We start from the raw sequence: 20,651 nt of genomic DNA on the forward strand, positions 1-20,651 counted from the left end.
TTACTCTATGTGAGTGTGAACAGCATTTGATACTCTATATGCCACTGTACTGGAGGGCATGGTGATACTCTTGGTTCCTGAGTAAGAATGTCACTTGAATCATGTGTTCTACAATGCTTAAAATATCTCTATAGTTCCTCTTCTCCAAGGTATGGTTCTTTAATGACACAGAGGTCACTTTGGGACAGGAGTGGGGGAATCACTGTCCTTTCTATTGGCCAAGTGGTAACTTCCTCACAGCATCCCAACCCAAATTCAAGTCAAAGGCTTCAAAGCGGGCATGTGGGTCACTCAGTTGGTTAGGCATCTGCCTTTGGCTCAGGTCATGATCCTGGGGTCTTCTTCTCCCTCTCCTTCTGCCTGCCCCTCCCCCTGCCTGTGCTCTCGTTCTCTGTATATCCTTAAAATAAATGAATAAAATCTTGGGGGAGCATAGGTGGCTCAGATGTTAAGTGTCTGCCTTTGACTCAGGTTTTGATTCCAGAGTCCTGGGATCAAGACCCATGTCTGGCTCCTTGCTCAGCATGAAGCTTGCTTCTCACTCTCCCACTCCCCCTGTTTGTGTTCCATCTCTTGCTGTGTCTCTAGCAAATAAATAAATAAAATAACAAATAAAACATATTTATTATTTATATACTTTTATAAATTTTATTTTATTTTTTCAGTGTTCCAAGATTCATTATTTAAGCACCATATCCAGTGCTCCATGCAATACATGCCCTTCTTAATACCCACCACCAGGCTCACCTAACTCCACAACCACCTCCCCTCCAAAACCCTCAGTTTGTTCTCAGAGTTCACAGTCTCTCATGGTTCATCTCTCCCTTTCTTTCTCCTGATGTCCTCCCTGTTATATTTCTTACTCACCACAAGTAAGTGAAACCATATGATAATTGACTCTCTCTGCTTGACTTATCTCACTCAGCATAATCTCCTCCAGTCCCATCCATGTTGATACAACAATTTGGTATTCGTCCTTTCTGATGGGGGCATAATATTCCATTGTATATATGTGCCATATCTTCTTTATCCATTTGTCTGTTGAAAGGCACAGTTTGGTGACTGTGGCCATTGCTGCTATGAACATTAGGTTATATATGTCCATGCTTTTAACTACATCTGTATCTTTGAAGTAATACCCAGTAGTGCAATTTCGGGGTCATAGGGTAGCTCTATTTTTCATTTCTTAAGGAATCTCCACACTGTTTTCCAAAGTGGCTGTGCCATCTTGCATTCCCAACAACAGTATAAGAGGGTACCCCTTTCTCCACATCCTCTTCAACACTTGTTCTTTACTGTCATGTTAATTTTGGCCATTCTAACTGGTGTAAGGTGGTATCTCAAATAGTTTTGATTTGAATCTCCCTGATGGCTAGTGATGATGAACATTTTTTCATGTGTTTGTTAGCCATTTGTATGTCTTCTTTGGAGAAGTATGTGTTCATGTCTTTTGCCCATTTTTTGACCTAATTATCTGTTTTTTGAGTGTTAAATTCGAGGAGTTCTTTATAGATCTTGGATATCAGCCCTTGGCCTTTAGTGTCATTTGCAAATATCTTTTCCAGTTCTGGGTGTTGCCTCGATGATTTGTTGACTGTTTCCTTTGCTGTGCAGAAACTATTGATCTTGATGAAGTCCCAAAAGTTCATTTCCATTTTTGTTTCCTTTGACTTTGGAGACGTGTCTTGAATGAAGTTGCTGTGGCTGATGTCGAAGAGGTTACTGCCTATGTTCTCCTCTAGGATTTTGATAGATACCTGCCTCACACTGAGGTCTTTTATCCATTTCAAGTCTATCTTTGTGTATGGTGTAAGAGGATGGTCAAGTTTCATTCTTCTACATATAGCTGTCCAATTTCCCTAGCACCATTTATTGAAGAAACTGTTTTTTTTCCACTGGATATTTTTTCCTGCTTTGTCGAAGACCATTTGACCATAAAGTTGCAGGTCCATATCTGGGCTGTGTTCCACTGGTCTATGTGTCTTTTTTTGTGCCAGTACCATGCTGTCTTGGTGATCACAGCTTTGTAGTAAAGCTTAAAATCAGGCAACATGATGCCCCCAGTTTTGTTTTTCTTTTTCAACGTTTTCTAGCAATTCAGGGTCTCTTCTGATTCCATACCAATTTAAGGATTGTTTGTTCCAGCACTTTGAAAATTGCCAGTGGAATTTTGATCAGGATTGCATTGAAAGCATAGATTGCTCTGGGAAGTATAGACATTTTAACAATGTTTATTCTTCAGATCCATGAGCATGGAATGCTTTTCCTACTTTTTAATTTTTTTTAAATTTTTTAAAGATTTTTTATTTATTTATTTGACAGAGAGAAACCACAAGTAGACGGAGAGGCAGGCAGAGAGAGAGAGAGGGAAGGAGGCTCCCTGCTGAGCAGAGAGCCCGATGCGGAACTCGATCCCAGGACCCTGAGATCATGACCTGAGCCGAAGGCAGCTGCTTAACCCACTGAGGCACCCAGGCGCTCCTGCTTTTCCTACTTTTTATGTCTTCTTTAATTTCCTCCATGAGTGTTCTCTAGTTCCTCAGTACAGATCCTTTACCTTTTTGGTTAGGTTTACTCCCAGGTATCTTATGGTTCTTGGTGCTATAGTAAAAAGAATTGATTCTCTAATTTCCCTTCCTATATTTTCATTGTTAGTGTATAAGAAAGCAACTGATTTCTTTGCATTGATTTTGTATCATGTCACATTACTGAATTGCTGTATGGGTTCTAGTAGTTTGGGAGTGGAGCCTTTGGGTTTTCCATATAAAATATAATGTCATCTGTGAAGAGAGTTTGACTTCTTCTTTGCCTGTATGAATACATTTTATTTCTTTCTGTTTTCTGATTGTTGTTGCTAGGACTTCTAGTACTATGTTGAACAACAGAGGCAGGAGTGGGCATTCTTGTTGTGTTTCTGATCTCAAAGAGAAGGCTATCAGCTTTCCCCCATTGAAAATGATATTTGCTGTGGGTTTTTCATAGATTTTATGAAGTTGAGGAATGTTCCCTCTATCCCTTTACTTTGAAGAGTTTTAATGAGGAGCAGATGCTGTATTTTGTCAAATGCTATTTCTGCATAAATTGAACGGACTGTGTGATTTTTCTTTCTTCTCTTATTGACTTGTTCTATCACTTTGATTGATTTGTGAATGTTGAGTCACCTTGTATCCTATGGATAATTCTCACCTGGTCATGGAGGATAATGTTTTTAATGTACTGTTGGATCCTGTTAGCTAGGATCTTGTTGAGAATCTTGGCATCCATATTCATCAGGGATATTGGTCTGAAACTCCTTTTTGATGGGGTCTTTGTCTGCTTTGGGGGTCAAGGTAATGCTGGCTTCATAGAAAGAGTCTGGAAGTTTTCCTTCTGTTTTTATTTTTTGAAACAGCTTCAGGATAATAGGTATTATTCTTCTTTGGATGTTTGCTAGAATTCCCCAGGGAATCCGTCAGGTCCTGGGCTCTTGTTTTTTTTTTTTTTTTTTTTTGGAGGTTTTTGATCACTGCTTCAATCTCATTACTAGATATTGGACTATTCAGGCTGTCATTTTTTTCCTGATTTGGTCTTGTAAATTTATAGTTTTCCAGGAATGCATCCATTTCATCAAGGTTGCTTAAATTATCAGCATATTGATAATAATTTCTGAAGATTGGTTGAGCCCTGATTTGTGACACAGTATGTGGTCTATTTTGGGAAATAGTGCACTCATTTTGTGCACTCAAGAAGAATAAGTATTCTGTTGTTTTAGGGTGGAATGTTCTGTATGTATCTATGAGGTCTATCTGGTCCAATGTGTCTTTCAATGCTCTCATTTCTTTCTTGGTTTTCTGCTTGGATGATCTGTCTGTTACTGAGAGTGGTGTGTTAAGAGCCCCTGCAGTTAATGTATTCACATCTATAGGACTCTTTATTTTGTTTAACAGTTAGGTGATGTAGTTGGCTGCTCCCATGTTGGGAGGCATAAATATTTACAATTGTTAGATCTTCTTGGTCAATAGACACTTTAAGAATGACATAGTGTCCTTCTTTATCTCTGACTACATTCTTTAGCTTAAAATCTAATTTATCTGATATGAGAATCACTAACCAGATTTCCTTTGAGGCCTGTTGGCATGAAAGATGTTTCTCCATCCCTGCACTTTCAGTCTGTATGTGTCTTTAGGTTCCAAATACGTCTCTTGTAGACAGCATATGGGCGGGTCCTGTTGTTTTATCCAGTCTGCAACCCTGTGCCTTTTATGGGAGCATTTAGGTCATTCACATTGAGAATGATTATTCAAAGATATGTTTTTTTGAAATCATGTTGCCTGTGAAGTCCTTGTTTCTATGGATTGTTTTTTTTTTTTTTTTTAAGATTTTATTTATCTGACAGACAGAGATCACAAGCAGGCAGAGAGAGAGAGGAGGAGGAAGCAGGCTCCCCGCTGAGCAGGGAGCCCTATGCGGGGCTCGATCCCAGGACCCTGGGATCATGAACTGAGCTGAAGGCAGAGGCTTAAACCCACTGAGCCACCCAGGTGCCCCTCTATGGATTGTTTTTATAAATTTCTTTTTCTATGCCACTCTTGAGTTCTTTCTTCTTTTATAGAACCCCCCTTAATATATCTTACAGTGCCAGCTTGGTAGTCACATACTCTTAAACCTTGGTGGTCTTGGAAGTTCTTTATCTCTTCATCCATTTTGAATGTCAACCTTGCTGAATCAAGTATTCTTGGCTGCATGTTATTCTCATTTAGTGCCCTGAGTATGTCTTGCCAACACTTTCTAGCCTGCAAGATTTTTGTGGACAGGTCTGAGGTTAGTCTAATTGTCCTTCCTCTGTACATAAGGAATCTCTTCCCCTCAAATGCCACTAGGACCTCTTGTCTAAAATTATGATTCGTGAATTTCACAATCAAGTGTCTTTCTAGATTCGTTGATCTTGGTGGTGTTCTTTCTGCCTCTAGGACACAAATGCTTGCTCCATTCCCCAGAATGGGGAAATTTTCATCCAGAATTTTTTCAACCATATCTTCTAGTCTTCTCTCTTTCTCCACCCACTCTGGGATCCCAGTATTTCTGACATTGGAATGTTACATGGCATCATTTATGTCCCTAATTCCATTTTCATGGCTTCTAAGCTATTTGTTCCAGGCCTCTTCCTGATCCTTCTTCTCTATCAGTTTGTTCTTTATATCACTAATTCTATCTTCTGGTTCAGTTACCCCAGGTATTAGAGTATTTAGATTAGATTGGATCTCATTGATAGCATTTTTAACTTCTGCCAGATTGGCTCTCCCTTCTGCCTTTAGAGATTCTATATTGTCACTAATGCTTTTCTCCAACCTAGCCACTGCCTGGATAATTGTTACCCTGAATTCCCTTTCCAACATGCCATTTATGTCTATATCCAATAGTGTTGTAGGAGAGGTCACAGTCTCTGAATTTTTCCTCTTTGGGGGTGTTCTTCCTTCTTGTCAGTTTGGTGAGATGTGCTTGAGGGGATGTATAGCTGAATATATCAACCACAATCCTGGCAAGGTGCACACTGATGCCAGTGGGACTGTGAGCTGCCTCAGTATGTGTCTGCGAGGGCAGCTTTGCAGTGCATAGAGGTGGGGATGCTGGGGCATTGGACAGCGGGAGTCATGGTCTCAGCCAATTCCAGGCAGCTGTTTCCTGGCTCCCCAAGTCAACTGATTTGGTGGCACCCAGAAGCCTCTACTGTGCCTGCTGCAGGCCGTCTCTGTGGGTCTCCCCCTCATGGGGCACTGTGTCCCGCATGGGCCAGTTCTGGTGACTGGTCCTTGGCTTCCATGTCTGTTGCCTTTGTCTTCCTGAGGCGCTTCTCCCTGAGGCTGGGTTTGTGCTGCCCAGGGACCCCTCCTCGTGGCTGGTCCTGAAGGCCTGCAGGTTACCATGCCAATAAATAAAAACCTTAAAAAGAAGTTTGGGAACCTGCATGGCTCAGTTGGTTAAGTGTTTGCCTTTGGCTCAAGTCATGGTCCTGGAGTCTCTGGATGGAGTTCTATGTCCAGCACCTTTCTCTGTAGGGAGTCTGCTTCTCCCTCTGCCCCTTACCTGGCTTATGTTCTCTTTCTCAAAAACAAAAAATAAAAACAAAAAACCCCACAAAGATGTCAAAGCATGAAAATTGGCTTGAATCAATAACATGGGCAATGAGACGTATCATTTTATTGGGGTGGCTACACTTAGTCCTTTGTACATCCATTCTTTATCTTTTCATTGTATAGACTAATACTACCCTCAGTGACTACTATCTGCCCTGTGCCTGGAATGCTGCACCCACATAGGCATGCCCACTACATTATCTGTGGTAGTCCTCTCTGGTCACTGCTATTTGCCATAATTTTTTCCACCCTCTTCTAATTAAAATGTCTTCTGCCCTCTAATTTTAAGGGATCATGATTCCTGTTGCTTTTAGACAGAACAATTCAGTAATGGATTTCTACTCTGAGCCCTGGCCAACCAAGAACTACATGAGTGAGCAATGAGGTCAATAGGAACCGAAGAGTGAGGATGGGGTTGGTGCTATGAATGCACCAGTGAAAGGCTCAACATCCTCAAAAGTTAAAACCCATCAGGGAGCAGGGAAGTGGCAAGAATAATACCTGCCAGGTATTAACTCTCATGATTCTAGAAAGACCTGAGAAAATATTTTGCAATGTAAGGCAACATTTCTATGGACCAAGAACAGGCAGGGCATGCAGGGACAGGACTTCACAGACATGTGCTGATTCCCAAAATATCTCAGAAGGTGAAAACTCTCTAAGCAGGGTGAAGTGAGTCATCCAAGGGGAGGGACATGGGTCCATGGCAGACCAGCTGTGTGTTTCTTTCTCACTATTCCTGCTGTCACATGGTGGGTAGGCAAAACTCCTCCCATAACCATGGTTTGTTGAACAGTTGGAGTCATTATCATCTTCTTCCAGGATATTCTGGATGGTCAGGTACCAGACTAGGTCAGAGCTGGACCTGAGAAGCATTGATTATGGAGGGAAAGTCCTAGAAATGATATAGTGGAGAGTGGAGGGAAAGGCAAGAGGGCATATGTCTGAACAGGAGGCCTCTGTCCTTGGGATATGTGGACTGGGGGTTCTTCTCTAATCCAAAGGCATCAGTTCTTTCTGCCAGAAATTTCTCTTCAGTTCTCTGCAGATCATTTCCTCCTAATGCCATTCTCTGTGATTTAGAAATGCAGAATCGCAGGCCCCTTTCCAGACTCAAAGGAATCTGAATTCAATTTTACAAGATTCTGCATGATTCATATGTACATTGAAGTGTGAGACTAACTGATCTAACACATGTAGAAAGGCCACGCTGGTTTTGGTGCCTGAATGCTTTTCAAGTTTCAATCTATTCTGTTTTCCAATCAGCCTTTCTAGGACATAAACTCTTTCCTTTACCATTCTGTGCATTTGATGTCCACAGTAATGTACTGAGGGTTTCCCACTGAAGGTAGTAGGCATTTCCCTTTTCACTCACTAGATCCAGATCCATTTTAATACACTCAAGATAATCTTCACAACTTCACAATTTCAGAGCCTTCTGCACTAGTAATCAATTGGAGCCACCTAATGGGTGTCTACCTTTTGAATGCAATGTTTCAGCACTATTAAGCAGTAATTCTCCATTTCTAGACTTTTAGACTCATGGCAAATTACTTGTAGTAACCTTCCATGACACTAGGAGTGCTTGAAACATTAGCAAAATATGAAATATCAACAAAACTCTTTGTGTAATTGTGTAACAATTAAAAACCCATTGGGAAGAAAGTGTTCAAATTCAGAAAGATACTGACCGTGTGATATTTTAGATTCTTAGGCCTGCCGTAACAAAGTAGCACAAACTGGGTGGCTTCAAGAAAAAGTGACTATCTCACAGGTGTGGAGGCTAAAAGCCCCAGATTCATAGGGTGGGGCCATGTTCTCTCTGGAACCTGTAGGGAAATCTTTCCCTGCCACCCCCTGACTAGCACTTTGAGGGCAATTTTTGGCATTCCCTGGGTGAAGCTGCGAACTCTGCACACTCTGCCTCCAGCTTCCCATGGTGCCCTTCTTGTCTCCATGTGACCATCCTGTTTTAAGCACACTAGTAGTCATACTCAACTAGAAGGCCACCTTCCGCCAGTATAGCCTCACCTTAACCAATTACCTCTATGACAAACCTATTTTTGGATCAGGGCATATTATTAAGTCCTTAGGGCTACAACTTCAACATATGTTCTTTGGGAGGATGCAATTTATCCCAGAGTATTAGGGATGAAGTATCGTTACAAAAATATTCACAATTTTTAATATTTTAAAAAGTATTAGAATATACTTGCATTGTGTTAAAGTGCAAACTAATACAATAAACTTTATGTTGCTTATTTTTTTTTTAAATTTGAAGGGTTTATTTATTTATTTAAGGAATCTCTGCATCTAACTTGAGACTTAAACTCAGATTGTGAAATCAAGCGTCCCACCCTTTTTTGACTGAACCAGTCAGGCGCACCATGAAACTTTAGAAATATATTAAATGAGTGTTTCCTTTGTTCTTAGCTGACAAGAATATTAGAGATGCTCCTTTTTTTCTGGAGGAAATGTGTTTTGCCTCAAATTTTAGTTCTGATCCATGCATAGAGATCCTTGTCTAATATAAAAGCACTGAAATCTGCTTTTTTTTTCGACCAGTACCTCCCAAGACATTGATATATTTACTCCACTTTAGGACTCAAACATGAATGGGAAGCAATTCAGACACCTTGCTTCTCTGTCTGATTAAGGATGGTCTACATTTGGGCTTCCCTGAGAGCTATCTTGTATCTAGTTATGGGATGCCAACATCCTATGATCTTATTTGTACCCACACACTGAAACAACAGTTTATGTCTTCCTTCCTCATCTGGGTCTCTCACTGTGCCTCCCATCACCATATTGTAGGAAGCAGTAGTACTCAGCCTCATCCTCAGGCTGGGCCCCTGTGAGGGTCAGGACAGCTTTGCCCCCAAGGAGGGAGCCTGAGAATCGGGCAGGGGTCCAGGAAGGTTTATTGTGTGTATCATAAATCAATGTCCTAGGGGATTGGCCAGGCTTCTGCTGGAACCAACATGGATAATGTTTATCGATGACTGCGCCATAGCTGGAGGCACAGGTGAGAGTGACTGTCTCTCCCGGGGACACAGTCATTGAGGGCTCCTGGGTCACCACAGCCTCAGAACTGGTCCCTGAAATGAAAATAGACACATATTAGAATGAAGAATAAAGGCAGAGGGATTCCCCTCAAAAGGTGGCTGTCAAATCTGCATGAACCTGGGCAGTAGGTGAGGAGGGGGAGGAGGAAGAGTGGAGTCCAGGTCATGGTGTGGACTTCCCAAAGGTCCCGTGGCCTTACAGCTGGTGCTGGTCCCTGGGATGTGTCTTTTATCTCCTCCTGAGCTCCAGGGGGAAAGGGTGTGTTTGGTGGTGCATTATGCAAATATGAGCCTACAATGCCATTTGGTTCTGGGTCCTAGGCCCAGCTTGTAGCTGAAATCCAAAGAGGTGGGCTGGGGAAGTTAAGCACTCTGAGTTTGTCCCCTGAGAGGAAGCAGCTGCTGGCAACTCTCTCTCAGACAGTGAGCAGGGGTGCAGGGCCCAGTCAGGTGGAACTATTTCAGTTGGTTTCAGGCCTTGCCAGCTCTGAGCGGGTGAACAGCTCCACCTAGTGACAGTCTCAGGAGACTACTCATGGGTGTGGAAATCAGGCAGAGTGAATGTAGCCCATTTGTGTTTTCAACAAACATATCATAAGTAGGTGTTACCTACTCTTGAGTCTCTCCAGAGAGTTTTCTTTTTCAGTGTCATCTGTTGTATTTTTAACTTCTATACTTTCCATTTGGTGTGTTTTGATGACTTCTATTTCAATGGCATATTTCTGCCTTTTCCATGTATTCTAAGAGTTTTTGTAGAGGCTCCTGTGATGGATTTTCTGATTGTTGCTTGAAAATATCTGTTCCATAATGTTAGCATGTGAGGGACCTCAGTGTTTGTGATGGTTGAGTCTCCTTTCTCATTCAAGGTTTGATTTTCCTGGTTCTTGGCAAGACAATTTGGTCCTTTTTCCTGGATCCTGGATATTTTTGGATATTTATCAAGTAATGTTGGGGTCCCAATTACCTTCCTTCAATCATCAGGTGATTCTCCCCCTTGAGGAGCAGCAAGAGGTCTGGGATTTTATGTCAGCTTCCCAGTGGCCCCAAGAAAAGTGGAGTGTTCAATCCCATAGTCTTGCTGGTGACGCCCTGCTGGAGGAAGTGGGGCAAGAGTGTCCCCTCCAAGTACCCACTGTGTGAGTGAGGGTGTTGTGAGACCAGCTCTGAGCTGGACCCTGCTGACCCCAGAGAGGGATGCCCAGGCCTGAAGGGAAGTGCAGAGGATGAATTCTCAGCAACTCACTGGGCTCTGTGCCCTCACTGACAACAGGAAGGGAGGGGTCAAATGCAAAGCCAGCATTCCTGCCTTGCAGCCCCTTATTCATTGTGTTAATGCTAGGTGGGAGTCCAGGGTATGCTCTTGCTGGCCCCACAGTCACCAGCAGGGGTATATGAATGCAGAACAGCTCTGCCTTAAATCACCAGTCAGTGTTCCTGCTGGTGGATGGACTTCTGTTGAGCTTCTGGGGATCTGCCAAAATTATAGGTGGGAAGAACTGGAATGCTAAGTAGCCCACTGGCCCCACCTTGCCCAGGCTTTCTGATGCTCCTGTGGGGTGGAGGCTCAGCTCTCCACCGAGACCAATGACACTACACAAGGTGGACAATCAGACACTGTCCTTTTCTGCCAGGCAGGGAGGGACACTAGATGTCTGCTCAGCACTGCTGAGAGCCCTGCATGAAGGCAGAGTTTGGGGATTCATTAGTGTGTGAAGGTAATATAAAATATATATTTTTTAAATTTTTTGCTAAAATATTTTTTTGCTCAGGCCAATTTATATTCAGATCCTCTGACCATGCTGGTTGACATTTTTAGAGTTTTGCTGGATTTTATTTTCTTTTTCTCTTCTGGACCTCTGGGTGATTCTTGGTTGGAGGCTCCTGCAGTGTCTTCTCTTACATGTATTTGGGGTAATAGAAGGGAAGAAACCCAAGGAACTCACTGGTGTGTTTCCCTCAACAGCTAAGGTTTGTAGGAAGTCTTCCTTCTTCCTTCTACCTTATGGAGTTTTCCTATACTTGTTTGTATTTTTCCCAGATATTTTTAGTTGTAAGTGAGAGGACTTGCTTGATTGGGAGCATTTCCTCTTGGTCAGAACTGGAAACCCTGGTGGTGCCTGCTCTGAATGGTTTCCTCCAGTACTAGGATGGTGGAGATCCTGCAGAACTTAAGTTGTGGAGGTGATTTATTCTAATCCCCAAGCTATAGAAATAAGAGGTAATTTGAATATTATTTTACATTATTTTTTATAGAACAATATAAGGAAAATACATCACCAAACATTAGGTGTTCCTGATCTCAAAGGGAAGGATGTCACCTTTTCCACATTGAGAATGATAGTCACAGTGGGTTTTTCATAGATAGATTATATGAAGTTGAGGAATGTTTCGTCTATGCCAATATGTTGAAGTGTTTTAATCAGGAATGGATGCTGTATAATGTCAAATGCTATTTCTGCATTAATTGAGAGCACCATGTGATTCTTCTCTCTTCTCTTATTGACTTGTTCTATCACATTGATTGATTTGTGAATGTTGAACCACCACTGCATCCCAGGGATAAATCCCACCTGGTCATGGTGGGTAATCTTTTTAATGTGCTGTTGTATCCGACTAGCTAAGATCTTGTTGAGAATCTTGGCATCCATATTCATCAGGGATATTGGTCCAAATTCTCCTTTTTGATGGGATCTTTGCCTGGTTTGGGTGTCAGGGTAATGCTGGCTTCATAGAAAGAGTCTGGAAGTTTTCCTTCTGTTTCAATTTTTTGGAAACAGCTTCAGCACAATAGGTATTGTTTCTTCTTTGAATGTTTGGTAGAATTCCCCAGGGAATCTGCTGGGTCCTGGGCTCTTGTTTTTGGGAGGTTTTTGATCACTGCTTCAATCTCATTACTAGATATTGGTCTATCCAGGTTGTCAATTTCTTCCTGTTTCAGTCTTGGAAGCTTATTGGTTCCAGGAATGCTTCCATTTCTTCTATGTTGCTTATCTGATTGCCTATAACTGTTGATAATTATTTCTTTTTTTTTAAAGATTTTATTTATTTATTTGACAGACAGAGATCTCAAGTAGGCAGAGAAGCAGGCAGAAAGAGGAGGGGAAGCAGGTTCCCTGCTAAGGAGAGAGCCCGATGCGGGGCTCAATCCCAGGACCCTGAGATCATGACCTGAGCTGAAAGTAGAGACTTTAACCCACTGAGCCACCCAGATGCCTCTGTTGATAATAATTTCTGATGATTATTTCTGTTTTCCTGGTATTGGAGAATGGACTCTCCATGGAGAGTCATGACCTCTCCACTTTCATTGAAATTAAATAATTTTGGTCCTCCTCCTTTTATTTTGGATTAGTTTGACCAGTGGTTTATCGATTTTAATGATTCTTTCAAAGAACCAGCTTCTAATTTCATTGATCTGTTCTACTCTATCTTTAGTTTCTAACTCATTCATCTCTGCTCTAATCTTGGTTATTTCCCTTCTTGTGCATGGGGTTAGCTTAATTTGTTGTTGGTTTTCCAGTTCTTTAAGGTATAAAGAGAGATGGTGTATTTGGGATTTTTCACTTTTTTAAAATTTATTTTTTATTTATTTTCAGCATAACAGTATTCATTATTTTTGCACCACACCCAGTGCTCCATGCAATCCGTGCCCTCTCTGATACTCACCACCTGGTTCCCCCAACCTCCCACCTTCTGCCCCTTCAAAACCCTCAGATTGTTTTTCAGAGTCCATAGTCTCTCATGGTTGACCTCCCCTTCCAATTTCCCCCAACTCCCTTCTCCTCTCCATCTCCCCTTGTCCTCCATGCTATTTGTTATGCTCCACAAATAAGTGAAACCATATGATAATTGACTCTCTCTGCTTGACTTATTTCACTCAGCATAATCTTTTCCAGTCCCATCCATGTTGCTACAAAAGTTGGGATTCATCTTTTCTGATGGAGGCATAATACTCCATAGTGTATATGGACCACATCTTCCTTATCCATTTGTCCGTTGAAGGGCATCTTGGTTCTTTCCACAGTTTGGCAACCGTGGCCATTGCTGTTATAAATATTGGAATACAGATGGCCCTTCTTTTCACTACATCTGTAACTTTGGGGTAAATACCCAGTAGTGGAATGGCAGGGTCATAGGGAAGTTCTATTTTTAATTTCTCGAGGAATCTCCACACTGTTCTTCAAAGTGGCTGCACCAACTTGCATTCCCACCAACAGTGGAAGAGGGTTCCCCTTTCTCCACATGCCCTCCAACACACGCTGTTTCCTGTCTTGCTAATTTTGGCCATTCTAACTGGTGTAAGGTGGTATCTCAATGTGGTTTTAATCTGAATCTCCCTGATGGCTAGTGATGATGAACATTTTTTCATTTGTGTGATAGCCATTTGTATGTCTTGATTGGAGAAGTGTCTGTTCACATCTTCTGCCCATTTTTTGATATGATTGTCTGTTTTGTGTGTGTTGAGTTTGAGGTTTTAATATTGATCATTATAAACTGGACTATATCCTATATTCTCCTAGTGTCCCCCAATGCCTGACTACAACACTTCAAGATAACATTTTTATATTTTTCTCTCCATTCCTGACAATTGGAATCATTTGATACACAAAATGTCCTTTTTTTTCCCCCCCTGAGACCCTGCAAAATGTATAGAAATGACTTGATGTAAACTTCAGAGAAATCCTCACAAAAGTTCATGTATAGACAATCTTCCCACTTGTTGCTCTGTGGGCCCCTCAAAAAGATCACTAAAGACATCTGAACTGAAACCAGGGAAATCTACCACATTGTTACTATCTGCCCTATGCCATCTGAAGATGCCTTTAGCCCAACATCTAGAAATGTCACTAGCAGCACTCGGGACTTAGATACTGTATTTAGGATTAGCTCCAAACATTCACCTACATTTTCCCTCCCCCCATAAGAATTTCTGCTTATTAATTACCTGATTGCTTGCCCAGTAGGTCTTAACTTTGAGAGCTCACCTGCATCACCACCTTCTGGAAAAAAGTTTAACTGAATGACCTACTGTCAGATTAAGAGACAGATTCCACAAGAGGAAACAATCTACCTGCTCAACTTGGAATGTATGAGACTTCAGAGATGCTGCTGAGGAGGGAACTGTAGTGATTGAGAGCAGGCCATCCCAAGAAAGGACGTTTTTTTCATGTGCTTTACTTAGAGCCAGAGGCAATTTGAGACGCTTTGGGCTTAAGAAAACTTTGGCTTTTCCTTTATCTCTATAGAAGAATCTAAACTAGATGGCCTTTCCAGGATAAGGGTTATTACCAGAAATAAATATATCTGAGTGACCACCTGTATTAGAGAGCAAACTTTTTTTTTTTTTTTTTTTTTTTTTTTTTTACCACTTACTCTTTTCATCTTCTGGTGTACTGCATTCTTTCCCTTTGAAGCCCCAGACCCCTATCCCCTACTCTTTAGTTCAGAATGACATATATACCTTATTTTGCCTGACAGTCTTCAGAATCCCTGTGTATGTGTAGATTCCCTGTATGTACACTAATAAATTTGATTTTCTCCTCCTTATCTGTCTCCTATCAATTTGATTCCTGGTCCAGCTAGAAGGATCTTTGAGGGGACAGGATATTCTTGCTCCCTGACAGTAATAGATAAGAGAAAAAAAAACAGTTATTTTTTTCTTTAAAAGTATTTATTCTTATTAATGTTCTCCAGACCATGGGGCATGAACAGTTGGGCTCTATTCCCTTACCCAGTGTGTTCCTCAGATACCCATGATGTCCCAGGCAACAGCATCATCTGTGTGTCACTCCTTCCTCTTCAAGGACAGGTCTCAACACAGAGGACTCTCCTGTCAGGAGCCTCCACAGAAGCTTCTCAATAAAAAAGGCTCAGAGACAAGGTCTAGTTCCCATGGGATTTTGTCTCACTTCCTCGTTATCTAAAACACCGTGGAGAATGATAGTCATTCCCAATATAATGATATAGAGCACAGTAATAATCAGCCTCGTCCTCAGGCTACAGTCTGGAGATGAGCAGAAGCCACTCATTGGTGGAGGCATCTATGGACCCAGAGATGTGGCTGGGGACCCTGGAACCCTGGTGGTTATCTGCATCTGACTTATGGCACAGGATATACCAGGGAGGGCTAGCTTGCTTCTGTTGGTACCAGAATATGTAGTAGCTGCCTACACTGAAGTCACTGCTCAAGGTGCAGATGAGTCTGGCTGTTGTTCCGGGAGATGCAGAGAGGGAGGGTGACTGGTTCAGCACAGACAGAGACAGGGAACCTGCAAACACAGATACTCATGGGTGATGCAGCAAGAGCCAGGTTAAAATTTCCTAGGAACTCAGCCAAAGAGGCTGACATCTGCTAGAGGTCTGCCCTGTGTTTCCAATGCGCTTCCCTAGCTCCATGGTGAGCCAGGAGCCCCAGGAGGATGAGTCCAGGCCATGGTGACACAGACCCTGGTCCCCACAGTGGAGTGGGCTACCCCAGGCCTCCTTTTCTCCTCCACCCTCTGCCATAGGAGGGACTGTTCATGCAAATGGAGTCCCTCCAGTAACTGCCTACCCCCTCCCTCAAACCTGATGCTTCAGACCATCTCACAGCACACACTGAGGAGGATGGGGTTGGCTTCAGCCCTGGGGAGAGTCCTGAAAAGAAGCATTCTCTGCGGCCACATTCAGGCAGCCCTGAGCAGAGGGCACCAGTCAAGCAACCATGTGTTGGGTCCACAGCTCTGCTCACGCCCAACCTGGATCGTGGATCAGACACGTGACTACTGGGCCCTCTGCTGGCCTTTCTGCTGGTTGCATGGGTGTGAAAGGCAATGTCAATATCCACATGGGGGAGGGGCTGGCCTGCCTTAGTCATTGGCATTTCCACCCCTTCCTCCTTAAAATTTGGAGGGAACCCTCGGCCCTGCCCTGGAGCCCTTTGCTAGGCTGCAAACTCCTCCCCACCACACACCCCTTAATTTCCTAAAGTGTCCTCCTCCGATGCTGACTCAGGGACCTCCCTCCTGGGTTACATGAGTGGAAAGTGGCTCCTGAGACCTGGAGCCAGACAGGGAAGGTGTCCTGCTCTCAGCAAATCAAAAGAGCAGAGGCCTGGGCCAGCCTTTGGTCCATGGGAACAAACTGTCCCATTGTTTGGAAAGGTGGAGGAACTCCTCCTCCCTCTGACCCTACTTTCCACTGAGGCAGTTTCAGACCCCTGTCTCCATCCTGTACTCCTAGCCTGTCCACCTCTTGTGGTGATGTGGGCCTCCATCAACAAGGGTCATGCAGGAAGGGATTGAGAAGAGGCTGCTCTGCATGAACAGAAGGACAGACGTTGGCTCTCTGGGACCCACTACTCAGCACAGCTTTCCCAGCAGGACCTGGGGCTGGAGCCCTGCCCTGAGGAGGATGGGTCTCCATGAAGAAGGCAGGGGTTATGGTAGAGCTGGGTCCCTGGTGAGAGGAGAGATGAGGGGGGTGAAAGGGGAGTGAAAGACGGGGCTCTTAGGAGACCTTAAAAGTTGTCTTTGAGTGGCTAAGCTGGGGCTGAGTGACAGGGAAGAGGGGTTTCACACTGTCCTCCGTTTCCATAGGGACACTTAGGTCAGATGACATGGACAACTATTAGATTAGAAAGTCCTTTGGTGATGGGTTGTTCTGAGGAGGTGCCATGGGACCTGCACAGTTGCCTCTGACTGTCCCTAGCACCCATCTTCTCAAGGAAAATACTCAGAAAATTGTACTGTTTACTTCTTCCATCTCTCTCTCTCACACACATATATAGAAATGCTGAGCAAATCAGCTGTGATGGGCATGTGGGCTTTAGTATTTCATACCATGAATCATGCTGACTTGGCAACCTGGAATCCATCTCATTTTATTCTAAAAATTTTAAGTGTCCCATGAATTCTGTGTGTGGTCACTTCCCTTCCTGTGGCTCATTTTCTCAAGCAGGTCAAAAAATATGTGACTGTCTATTACTTACCAAGACACACATCTTACATTTTTGGGGTTATCTAAAATATTCCATTAGAAATAATTATACACATATGTAGATATCATATAATACATAATGATTCACCACCCATTCACCACAGCAGAAATGCACTGGGGTCCTATGGTGATACGGTTTTCTTAATTTCTCAGTGAAGAGGCACCTTTCACAATCACAAAGAGAAAGAGAGATGGCTCATGAGTCCATACAGAGAGGACACTGAGTATGGAGACTTATCTGTACCCAGAAAAGAAGTGAATGATATATGTAATGATGAGAAGCATTTATATAGAGTCATAATCCTATTGTTACATAAACAGAACTTACTAAATTTAATTTCAAATAATGTTCTTTTATATTATGTTGGCAGATAATTATGTAAAGTGATTTTTAAAGATTTACTGAGGACTGACAAATATAAATAAATACAACCATGGTGTACAGCATGATGATTTAATGTGGGCATACATGGTGGAATGGTTGATAGTCAGGATCGTTATTATTGCATCACCTCACAGAGTTCTCTTTGTTCTCTACTCCCTCAGCATACTGTAGGCAGACAAGTCATTCCTATTAATTACAGTCACCATATTTCACATAAGATTCCATAGCTTTTGCATCTTATCACTGATATTTTATAGCCTTGGCTCCTTTTGATTTAACCCAGAACAAATTATGAATTGTTTGCTCTAGAAAAGTAAAGTGGTTCAGGAGTGGTAGAAATGGATGAGTAAGGCATGTCAAGTCAAAAATGCACCTGTGTTTATTCTCCACAAGCCAGCTTTCTTCCTCTTCATCCTGAAATTTTCCCTCTAAACTACAGTTGAAGGGCAGGTTGTTTTCCTACAAATAACTTGTTTTGAAAAACAGAGAAGAGCAATTATGACACAGGGATTCCTTCTTGAAACAAATATTTAATCTTTATTGCCACACTTCTAGATGTAGAAGTACACTTAAATAGACAGGAGTAGATAGAGGCCATGGTGTGGGGCATGTGATCACTCAGAACATCGATGATGACAAGGTGGGAGTCAAGCTAGATCTCACCGGGCTGGGGAAATCCCACCCTTGATAGTTCTCCTGGGTCCTTACTGGGATTGGCTGTAGGATAGTCACACCCATGAGACCCAATTCACCCCCTTCCTTGAAGCAGGATCAACATTTTCCCCATGATGTTGGATCTTCCCCTCACCCTCTTACATTATGTGAAGTGGTTATAAGGCCTCAGGCCCCCAAACCCAACCCCTCCCACACACCTGTGTCTGGCCCCCCTCGCCGTGAAACCCCAAATGAAGGTTCAGAAACCCTGTGAGTGTGCAATGCCAATTCTTTGCCTGCCATTCTTCCAGGGCCTGTGTCCCCCCACAGTGTCTCACAGTGACTGCCTTTTCCCTGGGCCACCATACTCTTGGAAAGTGGTCAGCACAGGGGAGGAAGGGTGCTCTGCCCTGACCCCACAAAGAGCACAGTCCATGCCCTAGAGGTTCTGTCAATTTGCTGGAATGTTCTAGGCACTCCTGACCCAGAGAGATGCTTTCATAGGAATAATTATTTTTCTTTTTTTGATAATTAAAAAAAGAAAAGACTCCAGAGGTTCTGGTTTCATTAAATATGGATCACAAAGCATAGTCTTGGTGCCATCATAAGTTTTCTTCTAGTTTTTTTTTTTTTTTTCTTTCCCCTCAGTTTTCCTGAGACATCAGAACATGAAATGGGAGATCAAGAGGAGAGCCACTCTGTGTCAGAAGCTACTTCTGGATGTAGCTAGGATTAGAGGACAAACATTCAACCTAGTTAACTGAAATTTCTGGTTGTTTTTATTCACCCACACACAAGCCCAAAAGCATCCCATCTGAAGAAGCAGGTTCTTGGAGGAATCCTAGGAAATGAAGGCTTTCATTAAGGAGAAACGGGGTTGGATAAGGAAGTATCAGTAAGAAAAAGGATTGTTTCTGGTAAGGACAACTTCTTTTAGGGGAAGGACAGGTAGTCTCTTCAGACAGATTTGTATCACTAGTGCTGAACAGGAAATTCCTGATGGATTGGTTGAAAACTCCTCTCCTGGAGAGACTGGAAGTATAGGTAGGTTAGGTCTGAAATTTTTGTAGAACTTAATATAAGGGACTCCATTTGGGGCCTGTTGTTTTTCTTAACACTAATATATATCCAAAGTTATTTTAAAATGGGAAAGTATCCAGAGCAGACAGAGGTTTTTGTCCAACTTCCTCATCTACCTGTATCACTGTGTCCATCACTAACATCAAATGACTGGCAGTAATAATCAGCCTCATCCTCTGCCTGGAGCCCAGAGATGAGCAGAATCCCTGCACTGGCTGAGGCATCTTTGGATCCAGAGAAGCGGCTCGGGACCCCGGAGCCCTGGTGCTTGTTTGAGTCTGTTACATAGGTAAGGAGGTAACGAGGAGGGCTCCCTGGCTTCTGCTGGTACCAGAATATGGGGTAAATATCAACACTGATGTCACTGCTCAGGGTGCAGGTGAGTCTGGCTGTTGTTTCCAGAGATGCAGAGAGGAAGGGAGGCTGGGTCACCAAAAGCTGGGAGATGGAACCTGTAAGCACAGACACACATGAGTGATGGGGCAGAAGCCAAGGTGAATCCCCTCAAATCTCTGAGCAGAGGGGCTGGAAGAAGCTGGGAACTGAGAACTGGTCCCCAAGGCCTGTTCTTACCTGTGCAGTGAGACAGGAACATGAGGAGAACAAGAGTCCAGGCCATAGTAACACAGACTCTGGTCCCCACAGTGCACTGGGCTGCCCCAGGCTTCCTTTTATCCTCTACCATCTGCCACAGAAGGGGCTTTCCATGCAAATGGGGTCCATCCAGTGACTTCCCAGCCCCTCTCTGAGCCCTGGTGCTGGAGCTCAGCTCACACCACACACTGAAGAGAAAGGCTGTTGGCTTTATCCCCTGGGGAGAGCCCAGGGAGGAAGCACCTGCTGAGCCCACCCACAGGTCCCTGCTATGGGGATTCTACCAGGCCAGAGAGGACACAGATGCTGAGTCCTCATCTGGGAGCACAAGGCCCACTCCCCTTTCTTTTCTTTTCTTTTTTAATTTTTATTTCTTTTCAGGGTAACAGTATTCATTGTTTTTGCACAGCACCCAGTGCTCCATGCAATCCTTGCCCTCTCTAATACCCACAACCTGGTACCCCGACCTCCCTCCCCCCACCCCTTCAAAACCCTCAGATGTTTTTCAGAATCCATAGTCTCTCATGGTTCACCTCCCCTTCAAATTTCCCCCAACTTCCTTCTCCTCTCTAACTCCCCATGTCCTCCATGCTGTTTGTTATGCTCCACAAATAAGTGAAACCATATGATAATTTACTCTCTCTGCTTGACTTATTTCACTCAGCATCATCTCTTCCAGTGAGTGAATGGTTCTCACTGAGCTGCCATGTGGGAATAGCAGGGCAGTCCCACAGCGCCCTCTGCTGGTCACAGGGTGCACACCTCACCAAGGACTAAACCCTTGAG

At 43.2% G+C, this 20,651-nt stretch overlaps 3 protein-coding genes across 6 annotated transcripts in view; all 3 read right to left on the reverse strand.

The window, feature by feature from the left end:
- LOC116571641 (immunoglobulin lambda-1 light chain-like) overlaps positions 1-9,402 on the reverse strand; it is a 1,068,967-nt gene extending 1,059,565 nt beyond the window's left edge. The window contains exons 1-2 of the mRNA XM_032309765.1: positions 9,297-9,402; positions 8,908-9,211 (exon numbers count right to left, since the gene is read on the reverse strand). Coding sequence (XP_032165656.1) covers positions 8,908-9,211; positions 9,297-9,345 — 353 coding nt within the window. The 5' untranslated portion in view covers positions 9,346-9,402. The remainder of the gene's footprint in view (positions 1-8,907; positions 9,212-9,296) is intronic.
- The window catches only part of LOC116571638 (immunoglobulin lambda-1 light chain-like), a 1,139,351-nt gene that overhangs the window by 1,030,719 nt on the left and 87,981 nt on the right, over positions 1-20,651 (reverse strand). The window lies entirely within an intron of this gene.
- LOC116572257 (immunoglobulin lambda-1 light chain-like) lies at positions 15,173-20,041 on the reverse strand. Its single transcript, XM_032311106.1, has 3 exons — positions 19,845-20,041; positions 19,388-19,723; positions 15,173-15,444 (listed from the first exon to the last, which is right to left on the reverse strand). The coding sequence occupies exons 1-3, from the start codon at positions 19,954-19,956 to the stop codon at positions 15,173-15,175; spliced, it is 720 nt and encodes a 239-aa protein (XP_032166997.1). The 5' UTR covers positions 19,957-20,041.

Source organism: Mustela erminea, chromosome 13 (genome assembly GCF_009829155.1).
Source record: "Mustela erminea isolate mMusErm1 chromosome 13, mMusErm1.Pri, whole genome shotgun sequence".
Lineage (NCBI taxonomy): Eukaryota > Metazoa > Chordata > Mammalia > Carnivora > Mustelidae > Mustela > Mustela erminea.